This window comes from Phalacrocorax aristotelis, chromosome 3 (genome assembly GCF_949628215.1).
Source record: "Phalacrocorax aristotelis chromosome 3, bGulAri2.1, whole genome shotgun sequence".
NCBI lineage: Eukaryota > Metazoa > Chordata > Aves > Suliformes > Phalacrocoracidae > Phalacrocorax > Phalacrocorax aristotelis.
The window spans coordinates 114,516,236-114,528,863 of NC_134278.1; the positions used below are offsets into that span (position 1 = coordinate 114,516,236).

General features: G+C 35.2%; 1 protein-coding gene across 1 annotated transcript in view; it reads right to left on the reverse strand.

Annotated features, from left to right (window-relative positions):
* Nucleotides 1-12,613, reverse strand: part of DNAH8 (dynein axonemal heavy chain 8) — a 138,688-nt gene extending 126,075 nt beyond the window's left edge. Inside the window, exons 1-9 of the mRNA XM_075089890.1 lie at nt 12,429-12,613; nt 10,865-11,054; nt 9,829-9,992; nt 8,670-8,846; nt 8,222-8,335; nt 5,648-5,755; nt 3,852-3,953; nt 1,542-1,688; nt 370-567 (exon numbers count right to left, since the gene is read on the reverse strand). Coding sequence (XP_074945991.1) covers nt 370-567; nt 1,542-1,688; nt 3,852-3,953; nt 5,648-5,755; nt 8,222-8,335; nt 8,670-8,846; nt 9,829-9,992; nt 10,865-11,054; nt 12,429-12,593 — 1,365 coding nt within the window. The 5' untranslated portion in view covers nt 12,594-12,613. The remainder of the gene's footprint in view (nt 1-369; nt 568-1,541; nt 1,689-3,851; nt 3,954-5,647; nt 5,756-8,221; nt 8,336-8,669; nt 8,847-9,828; nt 9,993-10,864; nt 11,055-12,428) is intronic.
* Between the last annotated feature and the right edge of the window lie 15 nt (nt 12,614-12,628).

A 12,628-nucleotide genomic window follows, 5' to 3' on the forward strand; every position in this document is an offset into this window, starting at 1 on the left:
TAGCAAAGAATCAAATCATGTACTGAAAATAGTTGCATCTTTGTTCTGCCCAAAATCTAACCAAGTGTCTCCAGGTCAATAAACCACGTCCATGTAGATGTTTCTCTCAGGTTGCATAATTTTTGTCATTTTGGAGGCAGAGTGACTGATCTTCAGTGAGGATTGTATGATATATTTTACAGCTTCTGTTGGAAGGAGAGGAAAGAATGGAAAAGGCCTCCCTCCAGGCAAACACACACTCTGTGCTCTTTGGAAGAAGAACAACGTAGCCTATTCACAGTCCAATGTCTCACTGACATTCAGGGAGATAGTGAGTAAGTAGTGATGAGATTCTTCCCCAAGGAAGCTATAGGTAGCAATATTACTTACCTCTAAACCTTCAATTTTTGCCATGAAGTTCCCAAAATCCATATCAAATTCTGTTTTTCGTGGATCAAGTATGTCATATTGTTTCTTTTGAACACTTTGGTAGATATTTTTGAATTTTACTGCCATAATATCTATCCCTTCAATGGTAGACAGACTCAGTGCAGAAAAGGTTTGTACTACAGTTATCATCTCTGTAATCTGAAATAGAAACATTATATTCATGTTCATAACAAACTATTTGTTACTTCCTCTATAAGCTAAAACCTGAGTAAAATAAAATAAGCAACAGCTACTTCTCTAACTACTGCATTCAGAAGTGTGTTGCTTCTGAGCTCTAAGTCAAGTGTCTTCAACAGAGCATGGTTAATTCTCACCACAGCCCAACACAAAGTAAAACAGTCTTCATTTTTCTTGATGTTAATGGTAGTTTTGGTTTGGGGATTTTTTTTTTTTGCTGTTGGGTTTTTTTAAAATATATTTAACTTAGATTCAATAGGGTAATATGGAAAAAGAGTTAAAACATGGCACACACATACTGATGACACAAAGAGATTTCAAAGAATAAAAGAAAAAAACATAGAGATTAATATACATACTGCATGATAAGAAAAAACGTCAAAGACTCACAGAACTACTTCCTACTCTGTGATGACTGCCCCATTATCCTCTTATCCCTTGCCTGACCTTATTCAGCACCAAGGAGCACCTGTTATCTTTTCCATGCAAACTCTACGAATGCTAGTTTAAGATCCTTTCATCGGGTTAGCAAGCTAAAATTTAAGACCACACCGAGCAGCAGAATCATCTGAAGAACCATGTTTGGCAGTAACATAAATTTTTAATGCCTTAGGATACAATTCAAAAAAGCAAAGGTGTGTTATTTTTCGCATATTTTTAAACCTCCTAAAATAACAATCTAAGTCTAGATCAATTAGGTTATTTCTCTCCACACTAACAGAGATAAATTGACAAATTCAGAAGGACATTGTGAGGTAACTGCCTAATGTACTGGGATGACTTACGCTGTGGAATTGCCTAATTTCTCTCAATAGAGAGGTACAAACTCCATCACAGGATGATTAAGAGCAGGTATGCAGCCAAGTGTCCACCCTGTAAACTGTTCTTCGGTGAAGCCCTTATTTACCAATAATAACAGCACACAGTATACTCACTTTTTCTAATCTCCTACAAAAAGCTTCAGATTTTCCAAAAATATACATTTCTGATACTTCAAAAGTCTTTTCTCCTTGAGCTTCCAAAATCTCTTGCTTTGTTTCATGAAAGCATTTCTGATATTCTTGGAATAGAAACATGCAGTCCTAAAAAGTGAAGGAATAAAAACCATAGTCATTATGCTATGCTTATGGGTGAGAGACTGGAGAACTCAAACCTACTGTCATTCCGAAGTGGTTAATTACCACCAAATCTAGTTTCAGTCAACAGGCAGTAATGACTTATATACAGTGGTTTTCTTTCAGTATGTGTAGCAAATATTTGCAACATATCAACATAGAACAGTACAGGACAGTGAAAGACAAGCTTGGGAAATGAGTCACCAAAAAAAGAAAGGAAAGTCTTAGTTCTTGTTAAAGTAAAGAGTGGTTTAGAGGCCAGTGAAGAGCAGGTGACGACTCCTGCTCTAAGGGAGACGTTTGAATATTAAGAAAAGCCATTAGCTTAATTAAGAATGGTCAGACTCTCCTCTGGATAAGGACGGAATTTGGCATAACAGGGTAGGCCATTTGGAACTCCCAGGGGACTTAAAGGAAATCGGTTATACAAATTAATGTATGTTGACAAGTCTGAATTAAAGTGAATTTGAAGAATAATCCATCTTTCTCAGTCAATTATTTACTTAAAATACTAAGACCTTACCAGATGTAAAAATACTGACTGGTGAGAAATGTAAAGTCTATAATCCCTGGAATACAACATCTTCTGTCGGTTCTTGGAAAACAGAAAGCAGATTTTATCACGATATATTGGTGGTCACCAGACTGAATGTATAGGTATATGTAACAATTGGCTATGAATTACAGGAAATGAAAAAAGGTCCTCACTGAAAGGAATGTGTAGATCTTCAAGAATATGGTTGTGCTTTAGCCCCAGTCACCAACTAAACACCACGCAGCTGCTCACTCACTCCTCCCACTCCTGTGGGATGGGGGAGAGAATCAGAAGGGCCAAAGTAAGAGAACTCGTGGGTTGAGATAAGAACAGTTTAATAATTAAAGTAAAACAGTAATACTATAATATAATGGAAAGGAAAATAATGAGAGAGAGAGAGATATGAAACCTCAGGAGGAGGGGGAAAAAAACAAACAACAAGTGATGCAACAGCTCCCCACCTGCCAACTGATGCTGCTGGTCCCCGAGCCACAATTGCTGCTGCCCCCGGACAACCCCCCCGCGTTAATATACTAGGCATGACGTCATATGATATGGAATATCCCTTTGGTCAGTTTGGATCAGCTACCTTGGCTGTGCCCCCTCCCCTCACAGCTTCTTGTGCACCCGGCAGAGCATGAGGGGCTGGAAAAGTCCTTGACTGGTACAAGCACTACCCAGCAACAACTAAATCAGCGTGTTATCAATATTATTCTCATACTAAGTCCAAAACACAGCTCTATACCAGCTGCAGTGAAGAAAATTAACTCTATCCCAGCTAAAACCATGACAAATATACATATACTAGAATGAAGACTGAACACCATAATTAGGAACTGGGTTTATATTTCTCTCATAGAATAATGAGCGCTTGCCAGTTGTAGAACAGCCACAGGATTACCTCAATGAAATGGATGAATTATTAGAATCATATCATCCTGTCAAGTCAGGGGACACACACTTCCAATACATTCTCTTTTGTACCTCTGGACCTAATTTTTAAAGGACTATGAAACCTTATGCCTTTCTGGGTAAGATAGGAAGTCAGTATCTGAGGTCTGATAAAGGAGAAGTTGGAAATGAAGTCAGTGTTGGCATCCAATAACATCACAGCTGGATGTATTTTGCCATGGCATATTGCATGTGCTTAATTTGTTCTTAATACGTCACCATCATCTGAAGTAGAGGAAGACTCTCTTAGAACTGAACTTTCATGGTATGCCAAGGAAATCTGGTATTGGAAGGAGCTACTGTAGCAAAGTGGGGGGTCTATTCAAATACCAGGTTGCCCATGGTAGAGGAAAATTGGACCATATCAGATATCCTTCAAGAGGGAAAAATGTGGATTATGCAGGACGACAAAATTTCTTGATATGGCACATATGGTCAGTGATGGACCACCCTGACAAAGACGAGGCCATTCTAATTTCAACAAATACCAGTGAGCTAGGAAATGGAAAACCACTCAAAGCATCATGAAATAAAACAGTAGAGGTGTGAAGTACTTCATACATATTGATATGGACTTCCTTGTGCATCTCAATAGATAAATCAATAGGTTCAATAGGTAAATAATAAAATACCAAAATACAAACCTTAATTTTTCCAATGACTGTTGATGTCTCCTGCTCCCAGACACAAGACAAGCCACCATCTGTAATATAGGCTCTACATGTTGTGACCATTTGATTTGTAACCTAGTGCAGACAAATGAAAACTAGTAGGTCTCAAGCTTAGAAGCAAATTTGCCTGTTTTGCAAAATCTAACAAAATTCCCAAATGCACGTATTAGTACTATCAGAGTTTGGATAAATTTCACCTGTGGGAATAATAGTGGCTACATAATATATGTCATATGCATGACAGGCACCCTATAAAAAGTCTTAAAACACTCCCAGAAGTGTATTAAAGTCCCAGGAAGTATTTGTGAGTAATACAAGTCCAGCAATATATATGCATAAATACAGAATGTCACCAACCATAACTCAAAAACAAAAAGAAGTTATTTAACTCTAATTATTCTTCACTTACATTGTCATCTTTACACACTTTGTAGTGCATGCATCCTTATTTAAAAACTGCCATTGAAGAATTTTCTGTCCTAGCACTATGTCTTTACCTTGGTCTCCCATGGCTATGAAAAGGAGAGAACATTCTCCTACTTCTCAACCACAAAAATCCAAATTTTGTAATGACAGAAAGAGAGAGAGGAGTACAGGGATAAATACAGATATAGAGAACACATATCAGAGAACACCTACAGGCAGATAATAATCTTCTGTCTATTTAATAATGTGAACAACTCAAAACAGTTCTCCTGACACATGAGAGTACTGTAAGCAGGTCTGAAGAATCCCTAAGTGAATAAAGACTGAAAACTGCTGCAAAATAGGCAGCATCACACTGTAACACAGTGACTGGTGAAGTTGTAGATAGGACCTCCAGTGTCACCTCCGGCAATCCTTAAATAGAAGCGAACAGTAAGGGAGACCTTAAGCCACTGGATTAAAAGAGAGCTTTTTCTTTGCTGTTTCTTAACACAGCTTCATGGAACCAGTTTGTTACTAGTCTCTGCAGTGAAATGCTCCATCCCTTAGACCATTAAATAATATACACTAGCAAGTGTCCTTACACAAACATATAAAAACCAATTACATAACAGGCTATATAAACATTGCTGCATAATCGATACCTTACATCTGATGTATGGAAAACAGCCCCAGCTGTGGATAAATACAGCCTCAAAAAAGCACATTTCTTAATATCCTAGTTCAAATCGAATTGTAACAAAACTTCACACTAAAACCTGGGGTGTTCTAAATACATGCTTACTGGATGTGCTTATGAAGGACTTCTTTGTTCTAAAACCGTTACACAAGCTGTCTTTTCCTGCAGTGAACACCTAGGTTCCACTACAGACATTTGTATAATTGCCCAGCTGGTCTTAATTTTCTATTTAAGGTGACAAAGTTTATGACCTGAGATTCAATTAACTTTTCAAGTATGACTTGCTTCTGAAAACAGGAACCTTTTGCCTTTCATACCTTTCGGAGGAATAGCCTAGTTGGACTGATGGCCACCTGCTTCATGAGGTCTTCAAGGCTGATAATAAAAGCAACTTTGTGGATTCAGTGATTTAGCCAACAACTGAACAGATTAATTCGGATCAGGAGATTGATCAGGAAGATAAGAAAAAAGTTAATTTTGCTGAACCAAGAATCACAACAAAGTTCCTTCCAGAAGACAAGGGACTTCTCTCTTCCTTTCCTGTGCAGACACCCACTATTTGTTACCATTTTTTAACAAATGTCCTACTGATTTAAACAAAATGAATGTTTTTTCTTAAAAGTCACATGATTTTTATAACTAATATTATACTTAATATATTTACCTTTATAAACAATGATGTCATTCTCTCAGAAGTATTGTAATACCGTGAAACACGGTGAATCATTCGTATAGTGTTTATCAAGTTTGGTATTCCATGTGTCATTGATACCTTAGAGCAGAGTTTTGAAAAAAATTTTACTTCCTATTCTTAGCAACTATATTTTTATTCTATTGACAACTTCTAAATTACATTTCTCTGTAGATAACATGAACTAGTCTTCAAAATGGCATGGCATCTTACCAAGAGGTTTCTTGTTTTTTTTTTTTAAAAAAAAGCTAATCATGCTCAACAAATTTTTAAACCTCAACCAGTAAAAACAATAAAACTCTTAGATTATTTGGTAAGAAATCAGATTGAAGATATTAATATGAATACTTTAATATGTTATTTTGACTCTTAAAATCGAATGCTAATTCAAAAAGTACAGGTTGCATTATTTTGAACAAAAGGAAGTATTCTGGCAGCTGACAGTGGTTGTCTGTGATTAATGCTTTCGTTTTCCTTCAAGTATGGCTGTTCAGTATACCCTATGCAATTATGTTGTGATAACAATCATAATATAAAATGTTTAATTCAGACATTTCCCAAAACTCATTAAATTGTCACAATGTTAATTTCATTAATGAGTGCCTAATTAATTCAATCATCATATGAAATATCTAAATCTTTCACACACATCATGAAATAATGGTTCACAGAATTAAAATCAATCCGTGGTATTACAAGTATTCTGTAATTCAATCACTGCTAAAGTATTTTGGAAGAAAGAGGAAAAAAAAAAGGTAAAACATGATAATTCTTTAACATTATCAGGGACTTATCAGAGTAGCAATTCAGAATATCAAGAAAAAGTAATTTTGACTGTTATCCCTCTACAGAGAAGCCAAGCTCATGGAATTAACTTTGGCCTGCAAATTCAAAGCAAAGACACTAATACTGTGGATAGACATAACAGGGATTTGCATTTGGCAGAAGGGTGTGAAAGAAGGGCTATATGGTATAAAAACAACCTTCAGTGTTCCCATGTTGTTCATCATCACCACCCCACCCCCAGAATGTAATCAGGAAATCTGAGTCTACTGGCTTTCTTTTTTAATCCTTGACAAAAATAAAGCTCCAAAGAGTGGACAGCATAGAGATTTCCCTGATTCAAAGCCCCGAGATAAACATTCAGTCTAAATTTTTATATAGTAACACACTTCAGCTACAAATGTGACTATGTGTGATACTGCATAAATGCCATATTTGATGCACATACTAAATATATTCAATCTGCATGTACTCCATTCCTGATCTACTAATATTGAAAATACTTTTCAATATCAGATATTAAATTCAACTCAATCCAGAATGCAGTTCTTTTTAAAACAGGATATATTTAACTTGGATGTCCTTATTTTTAAGTTGAATACCACAGAAAATCCTACCTAAATTATCATGATATCCGGAACAATGTTCAAGAGATGAAACAGAAATTCAGATGTATTCAAATTGTTCCAGATTAAAGAAAGAACTATAGTTAACTATCCTGTATTAGGAAAATTATGAACTCTTTAGTGGGTTTCCACCCATAAATGTCTGTCTGTGCTCTAAGATAATTTTATCTTAATAAGTCCTATGAAGCAGCTCATCCTTATGGCCTGGTACCTGGCACCCTCTAGCGATACTCTGAAGAGCTGAAGATAAACAGCTTCTTAGTAATACTGTTTATCATATTCCTCTCTTCTACTATTCCATGCAGTATCAGCTCTATGTCATATATTATCACAGTCTTTTTGCTTCGTCTCAGTTAAAACTTTGAAGTAGGATCCTAAGCTGCCAGAAATTCAACAGAAATGCAACAGTTCCTGACAGAGGTCAGGAGGCAGGTAGGACCAAAAGAAGGAGGACTAAAAACCAAAGCAGAACAAGTGATTTTTCCTAGGGCATTTCCTCCTTCCATCATATTCTGCAACACTTACTAGAAACATAGACCTACTATAATAATTAATAGTTAATATACCCAATTACTGATCCCTTGAACTAGGGCTGACTCGTGTACATGGACAACCAATCATTTAAATTCTGACTAGCTGGTACTTCTGCAGATAGAAGCAGATAATACTGCTTTCAATATCAAAATATTATTTTACCCATTTAGGACCTCATTAGGTTTCATTATTCTCTATATAACTGAAATTTTGGCCCTTTGGTTACAGCTGCGCGATTATTCATTGATGCATTTGGAATGTTCAGTGAAAGACATATTTTGAGATTCTTGTATTATAAAATATGTGCCTGTTTTAGCTTATTGTAAAAATAATATTGGCAGCAGGACTGCCTTACTAGGTGATCAGATGTATTTACATGTATTGATAAAATACATATTCTAAAATATTATATTTTATGTCATATATAATAAACTAATGCTTTAACATGTAGCTTGACAGGCATTTAGAAAAGATCAGAAAAATCAGAAAAACAGAAAAGTAAATTAGAAAAATGTACTTTTAAGCAAACAAAGATTTCTTTTGCTCTGGGAATTCTATGTAAATACCTAAACTATGCTTAAAGAATGATGAAAAGCATACTTACAATATCATAATTATAAAGTGGCTGACAAACTTTTTCAAGTGTGCGTAAGTATTTCACATTATCTTTTGATTCGTTTGCTGCATCTGTGATTCTCGCATCTAACTCTTGCCACATCTAGAGGTAAAACACTACTGTAAAAAACTTCATACATAGTGAACTATTTCTTTAACTCACGCTGATTTGTCAGAAGTAAGCCTTGGTAGATTAATTTTTAAAAGGCAGTGCCAAAGGAGGCAATACAAGTTATTTTCATTTACAATAATTTTTGCCTGTATCTCTAAAAATGTCTTGTTCTTTCGTTAATATATTAAGCACACTAGCACCATACCTAAATTTTCCTCTCTTAATTCTCCTCAGGAAATCTCTCTTAGATGCAATGAAACAAAATAAATATCACAAACTTTGTCTACTATAGTAAAAAACAATGTAAAGAAAAGAAAAAGATTACCTTTAGTAATTTAGAATGTCCAACTTTCAGTACATTAATGACAGCTTTGCAGTTTGGTCCTTTGATCTGCTCAATAATAAAACTAAATTTAGCAGACATACACTTCCAGTGCTCTAGTTCAGTCAGTGGACCTGAATCATCAGCTTCTTTCCTCATCTGCTTACTCTCAATCAGAACCTGCAATCAATTTGAAAAAAACCAAATGTCTACTACAGAGAATAGACAAATCATTATATAGGATAGAAGAAACACGCTGAGGATACTAACTCAAAAAGGAACAAGCTTGCAGTTATTGACACATGAAAATGTTTCTGATTTGGAAAAGCATCCTAACTGTGAATTGCACTTAATCATATTCTTAAACTGAAATGAAGGCAACTAATACATCTGTTCAACTGCTGTCATAAACTGGGTGACTCTCAGTATATATCCATACTTTTTTCTTTAATCAGAATTTAGGGATTGAAATGCACCAAATGTAACTTCACGTGTTAAAAAATTGAAGAGCTATTTTAATAAAAACACTAATTATCAGACATAAAGCCATAAATGTACTCATTCATAAGTCGACAGAAGTGCAGTCAGCTCTTTTCACGTCTTTTACATATTTATTCTTGTGAGCTAAACAGACTGAAGATAGTATGCCCTTATAAGTAGAGTATGTCCCACTCTACACAGAATCTGTATTTTGTCAAAGGGTTCTGTGCTTTATCACAGAAGTCTCACACACTAATTTCTTGGATAACTGAGACCTTACCATGCAACATTTACACAGGATAAAAAAATGCTCTAATGGCCTTAGTCAAAGACCTTTCTAAGAGTAGTATCTCATACCATGACTGGCAGCAGAATCTTAACAGGTATGTATAGAGAATACCTAACTGTATATATATGTGGTACTTGCCAGTGTTATTACTCCTGCATGCTTTTGTCTTCTCCTTCTTACTATTTGTCTATTAACTGTTCAGAAACCCTTTTTCTTACTAGACCGTAAGTTCCTTTGGATAAGGACTACCTACTTCACTTGTGACTAAGCACTTGTCTCACTCAGGTGGAGATGCAGCTGAAGCTTTCAACTCACTTCAGGCAAACCTTGTATATAATTTATAAATATCTATCCACATTCATTCTTGACTGATGTATTAAAGCAACAACTTACCCGTTCAATTTGTCTATACCATATCATAAGTACTTCCTCTAGCTGGTGAACCATGTCAAGATTATCAGCTGCTGCAGTTACTTGCTCAAAGGACTGGAGTTTAGAAAAATCAATGTAATCTATTTTTTTCAACTCAACAGTCCCTTCAATGCTTATTACAGCCCCTGAAAAAAATCCAAATACAATACAGAAACAATTAAGACTCTAAAATTAATTTCTAGCAGTGTAAGCAATTTACATTTGGGAATTTAAACACTGTCTGCAATCAGTGTTGTTTCAACATAATAGCCATTTAACTACACTCACATAAACTAGAAAATTCTTACTTTAAATCCAGTGTTCACAGAATCACAGAATGGTAGGGGTTGGAAGGGACCTCTGGAGATCACCTCATTCAAACCTCCTGCTTCAGCAGGGACACCCAGAGCAGGGGCACAGGAACGTGTCCAGGCAGGTTTTGAATATTTCCAGAGAAGGAGACTCCACAGCCTCTCTGGGCAGCCTGTTCCACTGCTCTGTCACCCTCACAGTGAAGAAGTTTTCTCTCATATTTAAGTGGAAATTCCTGTGTTCCAGCTTGTGCCCATTGCCCCTTGTCCTGTCATCCGGCACTGTTGAAAAGAGTCCAGTGCCATCATCCTGACACCTTCCCTTTAGATATTTATAGGTATTGATGAAATTCCCCCTCAACCTTCTCTTCTCCAGGCTGAACAAACCCAAGTCTCTCAGCCTTTCCTCATAAGGGAGATGCTCCAGTCCCCTGATCATCTTGGTAGCTCTCCACTGGACTTGCTCAAGCAGTTTTCTGTCCTCCTTAAACTGGGGGGCCCAAAACTGTTCCTCCTTAAAAGAAACATATCACTAGAGAATTTTCTTAAGTAACTAACCTACCTATGCATTTATTATGCAAGTAATTGATTATTTTATTTTTCCTTGCACAACAGGAGAAGTTCCTTACCTTTGTGCTACTGCCTTTAAGTGGAAATTCTTAAATAGAATTCCTCTACTTTGACTGTTTTCTAAATGCAATGCTTACCTTCTAAAAATGAAATGTATCTGTTAATTGTTTCCACAAAGTTCTGTTTGTCTTTTGTATCTTGTTTGGTCTGACTTAAAACACCCCAATTATTTGTTGCACAGATAGCAGGGAGAAAAATCTTTTCTATCATATTCCTAACACCACGTAGGAGTCCATCAGTGGCATCCAAAACACCAAAGAATATATCCTGCATTGTAACAGAATGATTGTTAGTAATGCAGTAATGTAGACTGGAAACAGTATTATAAAGTCAGTGTATTTTTTTTAATAAAGGCACTCTAATTTGCCAATGAAAACTTTAATTTAAGGAGACAAAATATTTACAAAATACTGATACCTACAATGTGACCATAAGATACTGTTTTCAGTAAAAAAGGGAAATCAATAATGATTTAATACAGTTGTAGAAGGCTGTCAGGTTATATTTCTTTAATTTTAGTTATTTCCCTATCATACAGAAAGTTTGGAAATTTTTTAAGTAGCACATAGCAATTAAAAATATTCTAAGTGTTCCTCATCTACAATTAGGTACTAAGTAATGAAATGCAAGTAACAAAAATGCCTCAATGTCCACATCTGAAATTATATTAGAAGCAATTATCTGACTGAACGTATATTACTTTGGATCAGATTAATTTTTTGTCTACTCTCCAAAACTAAACTTTACAAGTTTTGACTATTTTTAATATTCTACTATTTTAAATGCCCTTCAAATCAGCAAATATTAACATAGTTCAAGTAACAAACTTCCTAGAACATAAATTCCCTTTTTCCATCACTTCAGTAAGGAATCTGATGCAAAAGTAATATTTATGACCAATAGTGAGACTCCTGATTAGACAGACCTTGTTTTTTACTTCTAATAGTGCTTTTGCCCCTTCACCTTCTCAGCTCTCAAAGGAAATAAAACACTTTTATTATTTAATATAAATATATACATTAATAATGGATTTTCTGTCCAAAGAGTTTGAAATCATATCGATTAGAAAATACATATATAGGCCTGATTCTTATCAATTTACTGCCCCTTGAGCATTGCACAAGTATTAACATGTGTAGTTATAAATAAGAATGAAGCCCACAGTTATCTAATAATAAATTTCTTATATAGTTGCAAAGCAGGAAAACTCACACTACATAATTTACATAGGATAAACATGCATTTCACACATTCAAAGATACATAAGAGGGAGAGGTACAAGTAAACTTTTCCTCTCCTGGTATTTGCAATATAATCTTCTCAGTGAGTCCTTCTAGTTTAGAGATTTCCTAAAATGTACTTAGTGGCTTTAACCTCTTCAAAAACAGCAAGGAGAATGAGAAATTAATCTCAATTCCGACTTCGTTAACAAGAGTCCTGTAAGACACTGAATTCACAAGATATCCTGAGTATTTGCTGAGGTAATACAGCTATTTATTGTCTATGCAAAGATCATGATATAGCTTAACATTCAAAAAACGCAGTTACTGGTAACTTTAGTTATATGACAATAGTGAAACAAATAATGAAACAAAACTATCTACTTTTAAATTTTTTAGTTTTTAAAATATGAGAGAATACCTCATGTATAGTTTTTGAACTTATAGGGGTGTCATTCTTACAACGAATGAAAAATAAGCATAATCCCACGAATTTGTCTGGTGTATTGTCCACATAAAATCGCATCATTTTACTTCCTTTTACAACTCCTGGAATTATCCGACCACATTCTGAAAAGAATTTCATAGGTGTCACTATTTTTAAAAATAAAGGTATTATAA